The 22,713-nt window shown below is 41.5% G+C and overlaps 1 protein-coding gene across 1 annotated transcript in view; it reads right to left on the bottom strand.

Moving 5' to 3' along the window:
• The window catches only part of LOC135464886 (neurobeachin-like protein 1), a 90,492-nt gene extending 68,378 nt beyond the window's left edge, over nucleotides 1-22,114 (bottom strand). Inside the window, 5 exon segments of the mRNA XM_064742455.1 lie at nucleotides 1,410-1,537; nucleotides 3,500-3,581; nucleotides 7,804-7,965; nucleotides 14,991-15,085; nucleotides 21,978-22,114. Of these exon segments, the coding sequence (XP_064598525.1) occupies nucleotides 1,410-1,537; nucleotides 3,500-3,581; nucleotides 7,804-7,965; nucleotides 14,991-15,085; nucleotides 21,978-22,037 (527 nt within the window). The 5' untranslated portion in view covers nucleotides 22,038-22,114.
• Nucleotides 22,115-22,713: the final 599 nt, after the last annotated feature.

The following is a 22,713-nucleotide window of genomic DNA, read 5'->3' on the forward strand; positions in this document are numbered from 1 at the left end:
TATGACAACAGAGTGATGCCCCTTTGTGACATGACGTCGTTGCTTTACAGCACCGTAGGGCCAATCTGGTAATTTTAACATGAGGTGGTATATAGAATATAGAGTACTAATTAAAAAGGATTAGATTGATCTTCTGATCTTCTGTTCTTGGATGGATTTGGGTTCCCGATATTGCAAAAATAATGATGTTATCCCGGTACTTTGATCTAAACACGATCACTGCCATGTTATAAGATAGGCAGTTAGCCCTCCCGTGCCGTGAAGTGGCGATGTTATTTTGCACCGGGACGTCATTCTGTTGTTGTAATGACGTAACTTGAAAACTGCGTATTACTACTATAGTTTGTCTGACTTGACAATACAACATGTAGTCCTACCCGTCCCCAGTTAACTCCCCTCAACCCTCCTGCTTACCAGCCACAGTTTGGTATTTGACATATCTGCATATTAGCTGATACAAGTTAACAATGGCTCGGAGTGTCGCTGGTTCAAAACCCCACAGCGGTCTCAGACAATTTTCTGCACTAGAATCATGTGGTATGTTCAGAAAGTGTAAATACTAAAAATATTATACTCTAAATTGCTCTAAATGTGAAAAGGTCTGCCAGCAACCTGCAGATGGTTGTGGGTTTTCATCTAATTCTACCTATGAAAATATTGGAAATATTAGGTCATTTACCAAAAACACATCAAAAAATCGTGCACTTGAAGGAAAAAACAAAACTAGGCCAAATGTACATATGCATCAATATATTATCTCACATAAAGTTCAAAACGCATGATTTTTGTCGAAATTAAAGATTGTTAGAATAAGAAAAATAGCGCTGACAGCACACTCAAACAGTGTAGTGTGAAGTTTTACCTGAGTTTATTTGTAAAACATATCTGCCACTATTATAAAGCCTTTTTGGTAGGAAAATTGTGCTCAGGAATTTTTCAGTTTCTGTGATTCTTCAACCATTTCCCTTGTGTGCAAAGTGTTTATTGAAGCATACATTCCGAAGACATTCTTCGGTGTTGACTGATAAAATCATATTTTTGGTGAAGCCCACAAATTCGCCAATCCAGCTAATGCAGTTTTTTGTCTCCAAATCAAGTTGTTCTGTCACTTGCCAAAATGTTGAAGAATTAGGGTATAAAACCTATTTGGCAGGAATATTGTCATCAGTAAATCTGTTTTTATCTCAGACCTAAAGAAAAAACGGCAAGAGCTGGATATGAGCACGCAATCTCATTGGTCACGGACTTGACGTTGGCAGTAAGCGAGGACTACCATGATCTAAGCCAGCGAGGCTGCACATCATTTTTTTTCCTGTTACTTTATTATTTTTGTTTTTTGTATGGCTTGACTTGCCAGGGATTTTAAACCCACGGCCCCTGTAGTTGATATATGAGACATCTCTACTCACCCTCGCAGCCTCTTTCTCCAGATAAAATAAGGATCGTAGAGACATTCCAAGAAATGCAAAACATGGTGGATAAAACTTGTGAACATCTCTCCAACGCCCTCTTCTAGGGTGACTTGGTCAGAACATAGCTGTGGGCACAATGAAAAATGACTCATCAGTTTGTTGACAGACGTGCTCAATTTGTTGGCAGACGTGCTCAATTAGTTGGCAGATCTGATCAGTTAGTTGGCGGATCTAATGAGTTTGCTGAATAAATGACTGGGTGGTTGACAAACTGATCATTTGGTTGGCAGATCTGATCAGTTAGTTGAATAATTTGATCAGTTGGTTGAATAATTTGATCAGTTGGTTGAATAATTTGATCAGTTGGTTGAATAATCAGATCAGTTGGTTGGCTGATCTGACCAATTAGCTGACAAACTTATCAGTGGTTGATATTCTTGAGTACGGCGTAAAACTCCAATGAAATAAATAAATAAATATCAATTGGTTGACATCAGATCAGTTGGACGGCAGATCTAATCAGTTAACTGACTAATTAGCTATTGGATCGATCTAATTAGCTACTGGATTCATCTGGGTGCTCTTTCACAAAACTATGTCAGTCAAAGTTGGTACCAGTCTGCTTGCAGTCTTTGTAAGTCGGTTTTTCTTAACTTGTCTCATTTATAAATGAGGATGTCTTATGGCACTTCAGCCTAGAAAATGTCTTTTACAAACAAGAAGTTATGCGAAATATGATTTACGAAGTTTTGTGAAAGTGGCTTATCACTTGGTTGATAGATCGGATTGATTGGTTGACAGGCTGATCAGTTAACCAACTGATCTGATCAGTTGGAAGACAGCCTGATCAGTTGGCAAACCTGGTGTCATCGACAGTGAGCTTTGAAAGCCTTGAGGGCACCGGCATCCATTGGCTGAAGGTGACTTCTTGTTGGTGGCAAAAAATGAATCTCAGTATTTGTAAGCAACGAGTGTCCATTTGTGAGAACAACATGACTTGTCACATAACTCAAAAGGAGAAGAATATGTCCATTTTCTCGTTGCATTTCCTGTCCATCTCCTTGAGCTACTCAGTCAAAATAACCGATGTCATCCATGCTTTTTGTTGGAATGGTACTTAACATACACTCTGGGGTTAAAGTGTCAAAAAACAGTGTGGGTTTTAGCGTGGCCAATAACCGGGTGGGGGGGGGGGGGCAGTTTTCCCTGTTGCTTTTGTGGTCAGAGCCGGCGATATCTGTATCTTGGCCTTCTGGATACCCTTTGAGAATGTTGCTGGAGTGAGAATGCGGTTGGGAAGCATGAGATAGTAGAGGTCTGTCTCTTCCATATTGAAGACATCTCGCGGGTCGCACTTTATAATGATCTCTTTTACTGCTCTACGTTCACCATCATCTGGTTCTGTATCAATTCCAGTGCTTTCGCCACTTATAACTCGATTGCTAATTACAAATCGGTTTTTTTTTTTTTGAAGCCCTGCAGCCATCCATCTGAGTAACAGAATTCTATGATATCTAGTTTTTCTCCAAATTCTCTAGCTTTGGTCTTCAGGACAGACTCAGTAATTGGAGGGTTGCAAGCGCATACACCCGAAAACCACAGAAAAAGCACCTTTTCCATTTTCTAGTGTTTGGCTTTGACAGCTTTTCTTGTACAAGTTGTTGTTGTCAGTTCACTTTTCAGGGTCTGCTAAAATATCACTCGCTGCTTTTCTCTTCATTTCGAAACCCCATACATAGGTGAAATAATTTGCTGACTTGACGTCATGTTAGTATCACTATAAGCACAAATTTCTTTTTTTTTTGTGCATTTTTGTGTTCATGTCATCGGGTGCTTGGTTTGCACGCCCACCAAAGCGAGTAAAACATGAGAATTGTAATACTGATTGTCTTCCTTATTTGTAATACGAAAATGGTGTAGCGTTATAAAATTATTTATTTATTCGGTTGGCGTTTTATGCCATACTCAAGAATATCCACAAGGATGTATTCCCATATCTTTATAAATACCGAATGTGTCCTGTAAAAGATAAAATTACCAATCCCATCTGTAAGTGAACATTTAGGTCATCATGGCTGGCTACTCACTTGTTCTATCACAGTCGTTGCCAAGGTAACGATGTAGCTGACAAACTGACATGAGGCCACTAAAGGAACATTGTCATAGTTCCTGAAAGAGAATAGAGACATTATTGATTATTTCAAATTAATCTGTTTCTATGATTACACCCCAACAAAAGTACGACTTTGAGAACAAATTATTATTTATCTGCACAAAGAACAGAAAAGGACTGCAAAATACGCTCTGCATGTATCTCATTACAAAACCGTACAGACACTAACCCAACACAGGCAATGTTCAAAAATAGGTATATTTTCAAAACATATACTTTGAATATCCAAAATATTTGTTGTCCAATTTTGAAGGAATATGTTTTTCTTACAAGCAAATTGGAATGACATCAAGTTATCCTTTTTGTATTGTCTAAAATATGACATTCTGTTTTAAGCTACAGCTGCCGAGTTGTCACCCACAGGCCCGCGTGGCCTTCCAAAACACACAGATGTAGATAATAAGCAAAGCACATTTCACTTGGTTTCAGACGTTTCAGTACAGTCTCTGTTCACATCTCTTCAATAAAAAATTTCGCAATTTTTCTTCTGATTTCAACTCTTAATTTTATTTCAAGGCCTTTCAAAACCCTTCACAAAGCACACAGTAGCCCTGTCATTGATTCCCTGAGCTTTAAAAGTTTTAATCACACTATTTATTTCACTTTTATACTTACATATATGTATTTGAATGTAATAATGCCATACTCAAGGGAAATTAAACCACTGACCTCTGGCACGTCTACTGACAAACTTTCTCACTTAAACATACACACCATTCATGGAAGACGAGATGTGTATTCAGTCTAGCAAGTACAGTAAAATCTCGCCTTTTAGCTGCGATACACTGCGATAGTCCCCACCCTGTCTCGTCCATATCTGCCTGAATGTGCATGACTCCTGAAATGCCAACTTGGTTTATTGTCACCAAGACTCAAGAATGGAACAGTGCCAGTGTGGGAAGAGACAAATTCCCTATCAAAATTGTCACCAAGACACACCAATGGAACAGTGCCAGTGTGGGAATAGACAAATTCCCTACTCAAAATTGTCACCAAGACACACCAATGGAACAGAGCTAGTGTGGGAAGAGACAAATTCCCTACTCAAAATTGTCACCAAGGCTCATGAACAGAACAGTGCCAGAGTGGGAAGAGACAAATTCCCTACTCAAAATCGTCACCAAGACACACCAACGGAACAGTGTTAGTGTGGGAAGAGAAAAATTCCCTACTCAAAATTGTCACCAAGACTCATGAACGGAACAGTGCCAGAGTGGGAATAGACAAATTCCCTACTCAAAATTGTCACCAAGACTCACGAACGGAACAGTGCCAGAGTGGGAAGAGACAAATTCCCTACTCAAAATCGTCACCAAGACACACCAATGGAACAGTGCCAGTGTGGGAATAGACAAATTCCCTACTCAAAATTGTCACCAAGACTCATGAACGGAACAGTGCCAGTGTGGGAATAGACAAATTCCCTACTCAAAATTGTCACCAAGACTCACGAACGGAACAGTGCCAGAGTGGGAAGAGACAAATTCCCAACTCAAAATCGTCACCAAGACACACCAATGGAACAGAACAGTGCCAGAGTGGGAAGAGACAAATTCCCTACTCAAAATCGTCACCAAGACACACCAACGGAACAGTGTTAGTGTGGGAAGAGACAAATTCCCTACTCAAAATTGTCACCAAGACTCACGAACGGAACAGTGCCAGAGTGGGAAGAGACAAATTCCCAACTCAAAATCGTCACCAAGACACACCAACGGAACAGTGTTAGTGTGGGAAGAGACAAATTCCCTACTCAAAATTGTCACCAAGACACACCAATGGAACAGTGCCAGTGTGGGAAGAGACAAATTCCCTACTCAAAATTGTCACCAAGACTCACGAACGGAACAGTGCCAGTGTGGGAATAAACAAATTCTCTACTCAAAATTGTCACCAAGACTCATGAACAGAACAGTGCCAGAGTGGGAAGAGACAAATTCCCTACTCAAAATTGTCACCAAGACACACCAACGGAACAGTGCCAGTGTGGGAATAAACAAATCCTCTACTCAAAATTGTCACCAAGACTCACGAACGGAACAGTGCCAGTGTGGGAATAAACAAATTCTCTACTCAAAATTGTCACCAAGACTCACAAACAGAACAGTGCCAGTGTGGGAATAAACAAATTCCCTACTCAAAATTGTCACCAAGACACAACAACGGAACAGTGCCAGTGTGGGAATAGACAAATTCCCTACTCAAAATTGTCACCAAGACACACCAATGGAACAGAGCTAGTGTGGGAAGAGACAAATTCCCTACTCAAAATTGTCACCAAGACACACCAACGGAACAGTGCCAGTGTGAGAATAAACAAATCCTCTACTCAAAATTGTCACCAAGACTCACGAACGGAACAGTGCCAGTGTGGGAATAAACAAATTCTCTACTCAAAATTGTCACCAAGACTCACGAACGGAACAGTGCCAGTGTGGGAATAAACAAATTCCCAACTCAAAATTGTCACCAAGACTCATGAACAGAACAGTGCCAGAGTGGGAAGAGACAAATTCCCTACTCAAAATTGTCACCAAGACACACCAACGGAACAGTGCCAGTGTGGGAATAAACAAATCCTCTACTCAAAATTGTCACCAAGACTCACGAACAGAACAGTGCCAGTGTGGGAATAAACAAATTCTCTACTCAAAATTGTCACCAAGACTCATGAACAGAACAGTGCCAGAGTGGGAAGAGACAAATTCCCTACTCAAAATTGTCACCAAGACACACCAACGGAACAGTGCCAGTGTGGGAATAAACAAATCCTCTACTCAAAATTGTCACCAAGACTCACGAACGGAACAGGGCCAGTGTGGGAATAAACAAATTCTCTACTCAAAATTGTCACCAAGACACAACAACGGAACAGTGCCAGTGTGGGAAGAGACAAATTCCCAACTCAAAATTGTCACCAAGACACAACAACGGAACAGTGCCAGAGTTGGAATAGAAAAATTCCCTATCAAAATTGTCACCAAGACACAACAACGGAACAGTGCTAGTGTGGGAAGAGACAAATTCCCTACTCAAAATTGTCACCAAGACTCACGAACGGAACAGTGCCAGTGTGGGAATAAACAAATCCTCTACTCAAAATTGTCACCACGACTCATGAACGGAACAGTGCCAGTGTGGGAAGAGACAAATTCCCAACTCAAAATTGTCACCAAGACTCATGAACAGAACAGTGCCAGTGTGGGAAGAGACAAATTCCCTACTCAAAATTGTCACCAAGACACACCAATGGAACAGTGCCAGTGTGGGACTAAACAAATTCCCAACTCAAAATTGTCACCAAGACACAACAACGGAACAGAGCTAGTGTGGGAAGAGACAAATTCCCTACTCAAAATTGTCACCAAGACACACCAATGGAACAGTGCCAGTGTGGGAATAAACAAATTCCCAACTCAAAATTGTCACCAAGACACAACAACGGAACAGTGCCAGTGTGGGAATAGACAAATTCCCTACTCAAAATTGTCACCAAGACACACCAATGGAACAGAGCTAGTGTGGGAAGAGACAAATTCCCTACTCAAAATTGTCACCAAGACACACCAACGGAACAGTGCCAGTGTGAGAATAAACAAATCCTCTACTCAAAATTGTCACCAAGACACACGAACGGAACAGTGCCAGTGTGGAATAAACAAATTCCCAACTCAAAATTGTCACCAAGACACACCAACGGAACAGTGCCAGAGTGGGAAGAGACAAATTCTCTACTCAAAATTGTCACCAAGACACAACAACGGAACAGTGCCAGAGTGGGAAGAGACAAATTCCCTACTCAAAATTGTCACCAAGACACACCAACGGAACAGTGCCAGTGTGGGAATAAACAAATCCTCTACTCAAAATTGTCACCAAGACTCACGAACGGAACAGTGCCAGTGTGGGAATAAACAAATTCTCTACTCAAAATTGTCACCAAGACTCATGAACAGAACAGTGCCAGAGTGGGAAGAGACAAATTCCCTACTCAAAATTGTCACCAAGACACACCAACGGAACAGTGCCAGTGTGGGAATAAACAAATTCCCTACTTAAAATTGTCACCAAGACTCACGAACAGAACAGTGCCAGTGTGGGAAGAGACAAATTCCCTATCCAAACTATTTAGCAAAACCTCCCCCTCATATTTTTTGTCTTCTTTTTTTTTTTTACTTCTCAACCCGTTTTCTCAAATATTCCAGCTGCACCACTCACCTGCAGATAACGATGAGACATTTCACAATGCTCTCCGCATGCTGAATGACCACCCCATCCTGGGACGCCTCAAACCTCTCCCCGCACTTATTCAGCTGATTGCCAAACACTTCCAGAATACCATCGGGGAGGCACGTGAGGTGTGGGCCTTCTTCTGAAAACCTGAAATTGATTGATTTTCTTTGATCAACAACAGTCTCCTAACAGACAGACAAGAGACAGACAGGGTGCATGTGGAGTCACTGAGAAAGGTTTACATAGAAAATCTGCCATGTTTGATTTGAATGATAATGATCGATAAATTTCTCTCACAGACCAATGAGAAGTAAGCAAATGACTGACGGATGAATTCTCAGACTGACACATGTGATTTATGATTTCATTTTTATTTCTGGTTTAATTATGGGAACATTTCTACACAATATAGAGCCTTGAGAGATCCATGAATAATTCAAACCCATATTTCACCTCAAGTTTAGCTTTTTTTTTTTTTCAAGAGAAATATTTTATCGATTCTAATTGATCCATCCACCCACCTTACATGTACAGGGCTAATTTTGAGTTTCTGGGAAGTTTCCTGTCACAATGACTTAAGTGTTGGTATCAAAACTAAAGTATCACTTTATGGCCTATATGTGCTTTTAACGGAAAGAGCATTTTTACAGGCCAAACTTTAGGTGAAATGCCCTTCACATGTATGCCACACGTGTCAGTAAATACTAGTATATATCTGTGGCTCAGCTGGTTAGCATAATGACCCAGGAGCCTCTCACCAATGCAGCTGCTGTGAGTTCAAGTCCAGCTCATGTTGGCTTCCTCTCCGGCCACACATGTCAGTACTTATTTAATATTAATATGTTTGTTTTCTTCAAGGTACGATCTGTAAATCATTACCTTAAGTGCAAATTCAGCCGTTTTAAGTCAGAAATGGCTTTTTGGAATAGGCCACACAACAACAACAGATATAACACAAAATGCAAATGGTGTATATTTCAACCAACTGAGGCGTAGATTCAGTTTTATAAAGCTGTTAAGCCAGTGACTATGGTACATGTATGACAAGGTGGGCAAAAAAAAAAGAAAAATTTGGGGAAGGAACATTCAGCAATAAAAAATAAAGCTTTCCATGTATCCTTTAACCAAGTTATACACACAGGAACTAACACTTCATTGAGGCAGGCCGTCAGCAGAACCTTCTACAATAGCTGGTCACACCATACTACAGACAATATATTCACCAAAAGGGCAATCGATTGGTTTATTGACCAGAACAGAGGATTATATGCGCTAAATATAGGGCTGTACCACTGATCAACAGTTTAGCGACAATTCATCTATGTACATGCTGGTAAACATGTGGTAACTGCATGTATCTATTTTGGTTAACACTACGCACATGTGATCCAGGGGATGAAGATGTACAATGTTCTGGTACTGACTATGACATTCATGAGAATGGGATTTAACAATTTAATATCTGAGGAGGCTTTGTTCAGAGGAAGAGCTTATGCTCATGATATGTGTGGATCTACTGTAAATCTTCAACCTTCTCACATGTTCAGGTGTTTATTTAAGTAAATTTTGAGGGAATTTCTCTGTGTACACTGATGAGTGTACACTTTCTGCGAAGCCCTGAAATTGGCCAATCCAACCAATCCACTTTTGTCTCCAAAATCAAAAATTAGCATGAATTGCACTGAAAGTAGCTCTGTTATATGCAAGAAGGTTGAGGAATTGGGGCATTAAAATGTTAAATGTTTGAGCCATCGAAGTGACATTAATGGCCATAAATGTTGAAATGAACGAAACTGCTTGAAACTCAAACTTGGTCTGTAACTGGTTTCAATTAAGAATTACCAACTATTCTGTTAAAAAAAAGTCTAAAAAACTGAATTAATTCAGAATTGAAAATCATTTCATAAAAAATGCTGGAAACTGTCCACAAGTCCAAAATAAAACTGCTGAAAACAGAAAACTAATGCTTGACCTATAACTTGTCTTGGTGGAGCCAAGTTCCAGTTCAGAATAATCAACCATTTTGGAGTCTGCATCATGAGATAAAAGACATCACTTCATGAAGAATGATCAAACCTGTGCGAACGCTCAACCTTCATGTGTCCTCAAAAGGGGGCTAATAAAAAAGCTGCAGGGCTACACATTTCCATATACCATTTTGTCTACAAATGGACAGTCTGACTCAAAATACATGTATAAACACTCAGAAATTTATGAGACTTAAAGGGAAACATGTAGCTGCACGTAGCTGGACAGAGCTGCAGGATGTATCAGGGCAGACAGTCTGTTTCCAACAGAAGCCAGCCTCACATGACCAAGACACACAGTGTGATGTACAGGTATACACAAAGAGCTCTCTACAGATTCATGTCTTCATAAATGTCTAAAATGGACACCCTAAGGCAGAGTTTTGCTGAAATCCTCTAACTACCCGTATACACACAGGTGCCAGTGTATATATCACCAGGCAATCGGATGGTGATGATGATTGGGGGGGAGGGGGGGGGGGAGCCTGGAGCAGGGATGTGGCAGGATATTGCCCGTGTATGACAGGATGGCTGAAGACGTAATCAGGACAGGGAATCAAGGTTTTAACGCACAGGAGGGGTGGCTAAAACTACAATGTAAATCAACCGACAGACAAACAAGGGCTCATTTTCACAAAAAACTCTTAAAGGATACATGAAATGCTTCGGCTTTATTTCATAATGTGTAGATTATCACGTGTAATAACATATAACAGTACAAATAAATTTTTCAACTTTGCACTTTGGGGGGTGCAATGAAGGGTGTTTTCTTAAGGCCCCAGCAGTCAGTCCGGAAATTAAGTAGCTTGCAGAGGTGACGTCAAGGATGATTTTATTAAAAGAACTCTCTGGGTGACTGACCCAACAGGTCTGGTGGGCGGTGGACGGGGGGCGATGGGCGGATGGCCAATGTAGGGAGGTGGAGGTGACGTCAAGGATGATCCCAGTCTATTAAAAGAACTCTCTGGGTGACTGACCCAACAGGTCTGGTGGGCGGTGGACGGGGGGCGATGGGCGGATGGCCAATGTAGGGAGGTGGAGGTGACGTCAAGGATGATCCCAGTCTATTAAAAGAACTCTGTGGGTGACTGACCCAACAGGTCTGGTGGGCGGTGGACGGGGGGCGATGGGCGGATGGCCAATGTAGGGAGGTGGAGGTGACGTCAAGGATGATCCCAGTCTATTAAAAGAACTCTGTGGGTGACTGACCCAACAGGTCTGGTGGACGGGGGACGGGGGGCGATGGGCGGATGGCCAATGTAGGGAGGTGGAGGTGACGTCAAGGATGATCCCAGTCTATTAAAAGAACTCTGTGGGTGACTGACCCAACAGGTCTGGTGGGCGGGGGACGGGGGGCGATGGGCGGATGGCCAATGTAGGGAGGTGGAGGTGACGTCAAGGATGATCCCAGTCTATTAAAAGAACTCTGTGGGTGACTGACCCAACAGGTCTGGTGGACGGGGGACGGGGGGCGATGGGCGGATGGCCAATGTAGGGAGGTGGAGGTGACGTCAAGGATGATCCCAGTCTATTAAAATAACTCTGTGGGTGACTGACCCAACAGGTCTGGTGGGCGGGGGATGGGGGGCGATGGGCGGATGGCCAATGTAGGGAGGTGGAGGTGACGTCAAGGATGATCCCAGTCTATTAAAAGAACTCTGTGGGGGTGACTGACCCAACAGGTCTGGGGGACGGGGGGCGATGGGCGGATGGACAATGTAGGGAGGTGGAGGTGACCTCAAGGATGATCCCAGTCTATTAAAAGAACTCTGTGGGTGACTGACCCAACAGGTCTGGTGGGCGGGGGACGGGGGGCGATGGGCGGATGGCCAATGTAGGGAGGTGGAGGTGACGTCAAGGATGATCCCAGTCTATTAAAAGAACTCTGTGGGTGACTGACCCAACAGGTCTGGTGGGCGGGGGATGGGGGGCGGTGGGCGGATGGCCAATGTAGGGAGGTGGAGGTGACGTCAAGGATGATCCCAGTCTATTAAAAGAACTCTGTGGGTGACTGACCCAACAGGTCTGGTGGGCGGGGGACGGGGGGCGGTGGGCGGATGGCCAATGTAGGGAGGTGGAGGTGACGTCAAGGATGATCCCAGTCTATTAAAAGAACTCTGTGGGTTGACTGACCCAACAGGTCTGGTGGGCGGGGGACGGGGGGCGGTGGGCGGATGGCCAATGTAGGGAGGTGGAGGTGACCTCAAGGATGATCCCAGTCTATTAAAAGAACTCTATGGGTGACTGACCCAACAGGTCTGGTGGGCGGGGGACGGGGGGCGATGGGCGGATGGCCAATGTAGGGAGGTGGAGGTGACGTCAAGGATGATCCCAGTCTATTAAAAGAACTCTGTGGGTGACTGACCCAACAGGTTTGGTGGGCGGGGGACGGGGGGCGGTGGGCGGATGGCCAATGTAGGGAGGTGGAGGTGACGTCAAGGATGATCCCAGTCTATTAAAAGAACTCTATGGGTGACTGACCCAACAGGTCTGGTGGGCGGGGGACGGGGGGCGATGGGCGGATGGCCAATGTAGGGAGGTGGAGGTGACCTCAAGGATGATTCCAGTCTATTAAAAGAACTCTGTGGGTGACTGACCCAACAGGTCTGGTGGGCGGGGGACGGGGGGCGATGGGCGGATGGCCAATGTAGGGAGGTGGAGGTGACATCAAGGATGATCCCAGTCTATTAAAAGAACTCTATGGGTGACTGACCCAACAGGTCTGGTGGGCGGGGGATGGGGGGCGGTGGGCGGATGGCCAATGTAGGGAGGTGGAGGTGACATCAAGGATGATCCCAGTCTATTAAAAGAACTCTGTGGGTGACTGACCCAACAGGTCTGGTGGGCGGGGGGACGGGGGGCGATGGGCGGATGGCCAATGTAGGGAGGTGGAGGTGACATCAAGGATGATCCCAGTCTATTAAAAGAACTCTGTGGGTGACTGACCCAACAGGTCTGGTGGGTAGGGGACGGGGGGCGGTTGGCGGATGGACAATGTAGGGAGGTGGAGGGGGTGCTAAGGTGGTCCGAAAAAGCCACGCAGTATCTGTGTACATGTCACCTTGCCCACACTGTCGCTACACGATTCACCGAACTCGCGGCACTTCAGGGTGTTCGCAGAGTTCCGAGCAAGATCAATGATGATGTAATTTCTCAAAAAAATCTGACCATTGGCGAAAAATATGCATAATATAGTGGGCTTATTAAGAGGTATAAATATACCCCAAAATTGAAATTTTTCAAACGAAAATTTCGGGCATAATTTTCTTCATTTGGAATATACAGTACACATAATTTTTGTTTTATAGTTCCTTATCATGTATCCTTTAAGGTTAGTTCACTTAAATACCATGGCAACCAGTACTGTAGGCATTACGTCGTCATGGTAATTGCGAGCTCGTAACATTAACAGAGCTTCGCGAAACTGGGGCCACAAATACTACAGGCACACTGCCAAGCATACATGCAGATTCAATTAGATTTGGATATCAAGATGTATTATATACAATTTTTCTCCTCTTATGTCTTCATCTCCCTCATGTACATACTATTGTCAGAATATGGGATAACGAAAACACTAAGACACCTCCATGGCTAGACCTACTGTATGCTGTCAAGTCAGTGTTGGACGTAATAAGTGCATATACCCACTCATGCATGCAAATTTTAATGATGTGTATATAATTTATTTATTTATTTCTGATTTGTGTTTAACGCTGTACTCAAGAATATTTCACTCATACGACAGGGGTCCAGCATTATCATAATGAAAGGATACTGGGCAAAGTTTGGGGAAACCCATGACCATCTGAATGTTGCTGGTAGATCAAAAACAAAAAAGGAAGTGGGAAGAAAGGAGACACAATGAGACAAGTTTGGGAAACCAGACATCTGGGTGCGGGTGATACAGGCGTGTGGAAACCATACATAGGAGTGGGAGAAACATTATACATGTATGATAATGAAGGAAACCTTAAACAAGAGTGGAGGAAACCTTATATAGGAGTGGAGGAAACCTTATGTAGTGGTGGAGGAAACATTATATAGAAATAGGGAAACTGTATACAGGAGTAGAGGAGACCTTACACAGGAGTGGGAGAAACCATATACAGGAGAGGGAGGAACCTTATACATGTAAGAGAATGGAGGAAACCATAAACAAGAGTGGAGGAAACCTTATAGATGAAGGGGAAACCTTTATACAGGAGTGGCAAAACCTTATAGAGGAGTGGAGGAAACCTTATATGGGAGATGGAGAAACCTTTTACATGTATGCAAATGGAGGAAACCTTACAGAGGCTGGCAAAACCTTACATAGGAGTGGAGGAAGCCTTATATAGAAATAGGGAAGCCTTATACAGGAGTGAGAGAAACCTTATACATGTATGAGAACGGAAGAAGCCTTAAACAAGAGTGGAGGAAACCATATGCTGGGTGGTGAAACCTTACCAGGAATAGGGAAACCTTATACAGGAGTGGGAGAAACCTTATATAATAGGATATATGAAACCTTATACAGGAGTGGCAGAAACCTTATACAGGATGGGGAGACTCAGAGACCTTACACAGGAAAGGAGGAACCATATATAGGATGGGGAAACCTTCCATAGGAGTGAAGGAAACATTATACAGGAGTAGGGGAATTCATATCTAGGAGTGGGGAAACCTGACATTGGGTGGGAACACTTGCACACTGGTGAAACGTCATTGGGGGGAAGTGATACGAATTCAGATGAAATGTGATGAGGAGCTGGGGAATTATCTGGGAACAAACAGCTTCTATTGTGCTATTTTCAACCTATATGCATTACCTAATGAATAAACATATCAATACATGAATGTTGTCTATATAACAGCAAAGATCTGTGGAAAAAAACCATAAATGTACATACATATGGGTGAGGTTTTCCCAACAAAATTGTCCATTTGGTATAGGCCCCAATCGGATCAGATCAAACGGCCTGTTGGTAGGGAATTAACAGGGTTTATCGTGTTGTGTTATTTTGGATCATAAAATTTTAAAGAAATTAACATGGAGAGAAAAATTTTAATAAAAAAGGGACCGTTTTTTGAAGGCTGAGTCGGGCTACACCTAACACACATATTTTTAATGATGGCCCTGAAGTTCCATCGATAATGCTAAACTTACCCTTCATTAGATGAGAAAATTCATGGTCAATGAGATCTTTATAGGTGTCTATGAAAAACTGGAGAAATTCAGCCAGAGTCTTTTCATCATTCTGTAATAAAGAGTAAAACCTCAATGAATGTTAAACAGTGCAAACAACCATGCAAGCCCTGTTAACCCCTTATTCATTTGTTACCAATGCCCTTGTCACTGTTCGATGATCGGATTTGAACTCGCAACTTGCAGGTCCTAGTGATTGCCCGCTTCCACCCTGTGAATACATTTTATTTACTGATTTGATTGGTGTTCACGCCGTACTTAAGAATATTTCACTTCTATGACGGTGGGCAGCATTATGGTGGGGAAACTGGGCAGAGCCCAGGGAAAACCCACAACCATCCACAGGTTGCTGGCAGACCCCAGGTACAGCCAGGGCGGGAACACCAGAAATATGATTGCCATGGCAATATTTGAAAGTGGCAACCCTCTGTATTTATCTATCCAAAAAAAAAAAAAATTAAAACTGCACAAGGAAAGTTATGCATGTACTTACACACTATAGTGGACATGTTGAAATTGGCAAATTGGTACCACGGCAACCGCCGAAATGGACAAGAGTAAGGCGTGACGCATGGCACACATACATATAGGGTATATCAATTATTCTAGTTTTACAGAGAGCACATGTATAACATATCTCTCTATTCAGGCATATTAATACAGGTATATGTATGGCTTGGGACATCAAGGTGCAGATAACATGGACAAAAAAAAACATCCAAAAGATTTCATGCTGTAGCTATTAAAACTTTGAAAAGCCTTTACAATTAACCCTGTTGACTGCTGTATTCTGTAGAAGGCCTTCTCAAAGTAATATGCAGCTTGTTTACAACACTGTAATCTATTAAAATGCATGCCAGACCGGCAATGGTCTGTCAACAGGCTTCCGGCTCTATAAAGGTGTCCATAAAAGTGAGATGGGCTTGTTTATTTAAAATAAGTGTACAAAGATACATGTGGATAAGACAGCTAAAGTAGAAACACACTCAACAGCATTGACACAAATATCAATACCCTGCAGATATATTTACCGTTATTTGAGAACAGACAGTGTTTTATGAGAAATATGCAAATCAAAAAATAAATGTTAGGCAAAATTTGCCCAAGGGGGTTTAAAAAAACTGTTATTAAATCGATCGGACAGAACACAAGTTTCAAGTACATTAGATTAAAGTTCTTTGCTTGCTTATCCAACTTACACGCACCGACAGGAAAAAAAACCATCCTACCCCAATATATATTTTTTATATTAAAATTTTAACTTTTAAAATTTACTTGACGGTTTTTATTTAATGCTTCCTGCTGTTACACTACTCAGCAAATGATAAGTTCAAATCTGTATCAATTAATTTCAAAAATAATTTAAAAGACTAAATGATCTAATCTTCGCAGAGGAATTCTTTAATAAATAACTTTCCCGCGTAAAATCTTTATAATCTGGCTTAAAACTTCACACATTGAGCTTGTTACCCAAAACAACGAGGTATAACTTTGGATCTGTACATTTACATGTGTGTGTGTGTGTGTGTGTGTGTGTGTGTTTGTGTGTGTAATTAGTAGTTTTATAGTAAATCTGAAATCAAGATAGTCAGTTTACTTGTACATTTTTTTATTTATTTCACAACTGTTTAATAATACTATGCTCCAAAAGCGTTTAACTCCTACAATGGCTGTCAGTGTAATTAGGAAAAACTTTGGTGTGTTCATGACGAACTTTCCCACACGTTATTAGTAGGACCTTGCAAGACACCACTTAATGTCAAAGCCAAACAAGCAGTGAGAGAACGAGAATCTACAATTCCCCCCTGATGCCCCCAAAATACCCCGCCCAACACTGGTTTTGAGCCTACACCCTGTGTCCCAGCACCTTTAACCTCTAGACCATTGCCTATGCCCACATGACTTGTACATCCTGCCTTGTACGATGGCAGATAGAATAGTATGTTCTCTTAATTAGTGTATTTTCAGTGTTTTGGTTAAAAGGTCAAAGTTCAGGTATTAAGGTTTCTTTGCAAACTTCACTGGTGCCCTTGTCACGATGCTGTGAGCGTGCATGACATTGTGTTCTGCTGATATCAGTGTAAACCTTGTCTGACCTGTGTACAAATACAACAATCATGTTGTCACATAGACCCTCCACACACTGCACATCTACAACATTTCTGTATGCTAAACATTGCTCTCATTAAAAGTAGATTTTCAGGGTATTATGCTGTCCAGATTGGCAAACCTAGATTCATTCTGAAGCCTGGAATTTGTGATTCACCACTAAAGCTAGTTTAAACTTAAAGGAGAAGACAATTTAAATATCAATTAAATACCATGTAAAAGAGTATGCACTTCCTCGCAGGTGCATGCCATAAAAAAATTCTAATATGTACCTCAAGTTGATTAATTATAAATAAAGTCAACGCCAACATTCGCTGTGGGTGACTCCATTTTGCCTAAGAACTAGTCCTGAAGTCTTCTGTGTTAGGAAGAGATTTGTCGTCGGAAACTGCCAAAGCACAGTTTGTTCATTTCCGGTAGAACTCTTCTTCCCAGAAGGTAGAGAACAGTACAGTTCATTTTCCGCTTGACGATCAAGAAACCGGAATGTTGGACGTAGGCTCCGCGTTTACACGCACAAGCTGGCAGTTTTAACGACTCTCACTGGCTGAGAGGCAACACACCCCCAGCATAAATTACAGGGTGTTGAAGATGGAGGACCCAATGGACTCAGCGATTTATGCCAGCTTTTACCTTTTCTGGCTTTACGTGTGTGGCAAGGAAAAATGGCAAAATTATGCAGCAGGCACCACCAGACAGAAAAAAATGTGCAGTTTTCAGCCTATGGTGTTATTTTTTTAAAGTTTTCTTCTCCTTTAATGGATTAAAGCAGCAGGCATAATCAGGATCTAAAGAGGCCATTCTCAATGTGATCGCTTTGAAGGGGTGTAGTGAAACTGAAAGTCTGTTACACATACAACATGTAAAAAGTGGAAATGAAACACAGAGCCTGCTAAACTAGAGATGAAGTGTACATGTCGGTGTACGGCTGCTCATATATACATGTGCATGTAGGAACCAAATCAAATCTATGTGCTATCAATACGATTTTTCTCATAAAAATGACACAATGAAAAAAAAAAAGGAAAAAAAAAGGAAAACTCAAGATTCCCTGATCTATCAGCTTCATTTTTTTCTTTCTTCAAAAACGGAAAAAGCTAAAAATTCCTGGATCCTACTAAGCCTTTATACACATATATGTATACAAATATGTTTTGACAGCATTATTCTGTATCTATGTATACAGAATGTCTATCTGACATCTGACTGAGCAGTGCTCTATGCGAAGCTTCAGGCAAACAATAGGTTGAGCCCTTAGGGCAAACAGTCGCCCACTGAGGTCATCAGGGCGGGTTCTACTTGGGGAATTGCAGAATAGGTCGTATTGGTCCCAAAGGTCACAGGGCTGTATTGGTCCCAAAGGTCACAGGGCTGTATTGGTCCCAAAGGTCACAGGGCTGCATTGGTCCCAAAGGTCACAGGGTTCAATACGGGCTAAAAACAGGTATTTGCTGTACAATCACTTAAAGTGAGATACAAAACTTGAGAGTTTACCATAAGAGGAAACCAAATTTTACCAAATGACACCAATATGGCAAGTGGGTGCAGGGGTAAATTTTCCATCAGGTGTCAAAGTAGTTTTTCAGATTTCTAGTACATGAAGAAAAGTGAAAATATCACCCTTTTTTTTAAAGTCTTAACCTGGTGCTTAATATGTACATTTTAACATGTAGATATCAGGGAATGAAATTAACTGCAAAATTTGCCTGATCAACACGACCAGTGTCCACTGACATCTACAATCTACATGTCTAAACAGACATTCATATACCAGCCGTTAACCGATATGGACATTCCGCATAAACAATCGCAAAACCATTTTATAAAAATCTTTATTGCGTCACAATTCATGCATGCTGATGATACACTCTTTGTGACGTCAGTTAGAGCAGACATTTCAATGCAGACTGTGGACAGGTGTATTCTATCCATACTATAATGACGTTGTGTGTCTGGTTCGCACAAAATACAGCCTGTTAAACTTTTGGGCCAATGTTTATTTCAGCACTGGTTAGACTACTCTACTGGCCCAACTAAAATGCACTGGCCGGGGACCGGCGGACCAAGTGTTAATTTCGAGCCCTGAAATACATAATGCAAATGCATCTCCTTGATCAAGTCATACAGGTGTATTCATAAAATGAATTTCAATTTGGCTGTGTGGGTAATTATGTAGTTTGACAGATTAGTGAAAGTCACTTCAGTGATAGATAAAAATGTACATGTATACATAATGTGAATAAAATCTTTGTGAAGCAGTGGAACATTTGTTGAAAAACAAAAGTGTTTCCCAAAAGACAATACTGGAACAACAATGCTTCAGGTGTTGCCTCTAAAATGCAAAAATGAACATTAAAGAAACATATGTAATTAAGTAAATCTATGCACAATTCTCTACGTATACACTTTATACGGCTTGAAAGTACAGCTACAAAATGTTACTTGTAACTAGAAACAGCATCCTGACACCTTCTGGTTCTCCGTGAAATAGCTGGTCCTTCAGTTAATAAAAGGAAAACACAGTCAAACTGTAGTGTAATATATTTTCATCTACATATACTGTGTGCTCATTCCGAATATGTACAGCAATTTTACTTCCAGGAAATGTCTGGGCATGCGTCATCTACATGTATAGCAGAAGTCATAGTTTTGTATGATTGTTTTTACATGTAGGTGTCTAATATTAAATGTTGATACACTACTGGTAAGATGGACCAGTGCTTGTTTAACATGACTGGCACAACCAATATTTTACTATCCTCGGACCAGCAGACCAGTGTATATTTCCAGCTCTGTTTTTTTTTATGTTGACATGTTTTAAACATTTTAATCACTTAAATGGGAAAAAGAACACAAAAGTAGACGAAACAGAAGAAACCCGCTTGAGTGCCTCAGCAATTGAAAGACAGACAGACCTCCCGCGCCTCACATACAGTGCTGTTCCACTGCAACATCACAGCTAAGACACTAGATATGCTGCAACACAGTCACAGATAGCATGTACCAATACCTTCTCAACAGGCCAACTGTAATGCTTGCATTCATCATCTCATGAAGGTGATAAGTACTTACACATCGCCCTCATTACAACACTAGGGTACAAATCTTCCAACCGTGTTAACAGTGAAACCCCTTATATGAAGTTTGCCAGGTTCTGTGACATACGTGATACAGAAACAAACATGGTGTGGTAATGGATGTTAATTGTATTTATTTATCTGATTGGCGTTTTACGCCGTACTCAAGAATATTTCATTTATACGATGACAGCCAGCATTATGGTGGGAGGAAACCGGGCAGAGCCCAGGGGAAACCCAAAACCATCCGCAGATTGCTGACAGACCTTCCCACATACAGCCAGAGAGGAAGCCAGCATCCTCTACCACCCCCCCCTCCCACTCAAACTCCCCACCTCTACCTACACCTATAACACCCTTACATCTAATGATCAATGATCATGTTAATGAAGTCTGCAATTATAAACTTCAAAACAAAGTCAGTTGCATTTATCAATCAGTTATCAGTGTCTCCAGGTTATACAGACACACAACTAAATGCCAGAAATCTGTCCTCTGGAAGATTTCTTTAATTTTCTGATAAGAACACAGTTTGGGTTGAATGTGTTTTTACCCACTTTTACTATATCTGTGACCGTATCGCATTTGTTTGTATCATCATCCACTTGTTACATTTTGTCTACCTGCACAAGTGTAAATTTCCAGGGGCAGCCTAGGGCCTGGAAGCTCTCAGTTTTTGAATGCCTTGGTTTACAATGATTGCAACAATGTAACAGAAGGCAATGTGTACAAAATAGTGCTGCGTAAGCAGATATTAACACTAATGTCGGGCACATCAAGCTTATGAAAATGGCAAAATGTAAATTTGAACATATTGTTGGAGAATATTTCGCAATTATTTTCAGTGCTTACAGCCATCTCACTCTTTCTGTCTCAGAATGTTAGTTAATCTTTATCCTTGGGCCATTTTTTTGCTTTTTTTCTTCAGAAAACACGAGTTTGACAATACCCCCCCCCCCCAACTCTTCATCCCATCCACCCCCCTCCCAATCTCCACTCTCTGATGACAACCATGATGTCTTCCATTTTATACTTTTTGTCCTGTTCAGAAGATTTATGAAAACACATTTAGTTAATGCAACAGCCAGGATCAAGGCTTTATAAATGCTATTTACCTGATTGGAGTTTTATGCCGAACTAAAGAATATTTCACTTATAACACAATGGTGGGGAAAGACCAAACAGTGCCGGTAGACACCAACGGCCACCCGCAAGGTTGGTGCCATGCCTTCCCATGTACGAGCGGAGATGAAGCCAACATGACCTGGACTTGAACTCACAGTGATCATATTGGTGGGAGGCTCCTGCCTTACTGTTTTGCTCTAGCAAAACTTACCACTAAGCCACCCCCTCCCCCTGCCTCCCTGCCCCACATAATATGTCTCCTGGCATAAACTTAGCTTGCATTTAATACACTGCAAACAATAACGAGACAGAAAACTATCCATGCTGAATGAGCACCGCTTATATAAACAGGGCACCTGTGTTGTTAAATTTATCAGAGTTCTTTATCATTCATGAATTTTTTAGTTCTTGAACAACGAAAGACAAGGTCGACACAAAAAAATACACTGATGACAAAGGCGAAAATATAACCAAGGTGCACAATTAAATATTCTGCAACGAAATGTTATAAATTTGCTGTGTAACTTGGTTACAAAAACAACAAGGTGTTTCTGCCGTCTTGATCAATCACATCTGCCTCGAATTCTTCCATGACATAACTTGTAAACAGACCCATAAACCAAAGCTCCTCACCTTTGACGTGTGGATCATCCATAGTTGGAATAAATTCTCCCGTGCCGAGAGCTCTTCCATTTTGTTTTTGTTCGGTCGGCTAGATATTTGCGTCAAAGTTGTGGTCTACTCCCCTTTCGCAACATCCATGTTGTCATCTTCTGTCGTCCATGTCTGATATAGTCTCCAGCCGAACGTGTGATAGAACAGGGATTTCCATTGGCTGGAGGGCTGGCGCGCGCTGGAAAATCTATTTATAGTAACTCTTCAAAAAGGGGATGCCCAAAAACAAGGACTGGTACGAATTATTTTCTAGCAGCAAAGCCACTGTTCAGTATGACTCAAAATACAGGAATGACTTTTTACCAAATATAACTCTACCCAATGACGACATTATTTATTCTAGGTGGCTGAGATTTACCCCAAAAAACGAAACAAAGAAATCGACATAAATGAGCCTAAGCTTGGGAGCGATCAATTTGTTCATAAATTATACATTACATGTACATGTAGCCTACCGGGAATAAATCTGACCTATGCCCCTATATCCAGTAGGGCTATATGCTTTATGTGCATATGTATGTATCCATTATGCCTGCTGCATGTATACAGCATACAAGAAAAAAAAATTAAATATGGTGAGCAATGTATTTATTTATTTATTTACTTATTTATTTATTTATATATTCATTTAGTTAGTCAGTTCTACATATAGGATTACTGATACAGCTGTATAAATCAGTTATTTGCCCCTTTT

This window comes from Liolophura sinensis, chromosome 4, assembly GCF_032854445.1.
Source record: "Liolophura sinensis isolate JHLJ2023 chromosome 4, CUHK_Ljap_v2, whole genome shotgun sequence".
In the NCBI taxonomy this organism is placed as follows: domain Eukaryota; kingdom Metazoa; phylum Mollusca; class Polyplacophora; order Chitonida; family Chitonidae; genus Liolophura; species Liolophura sinensis.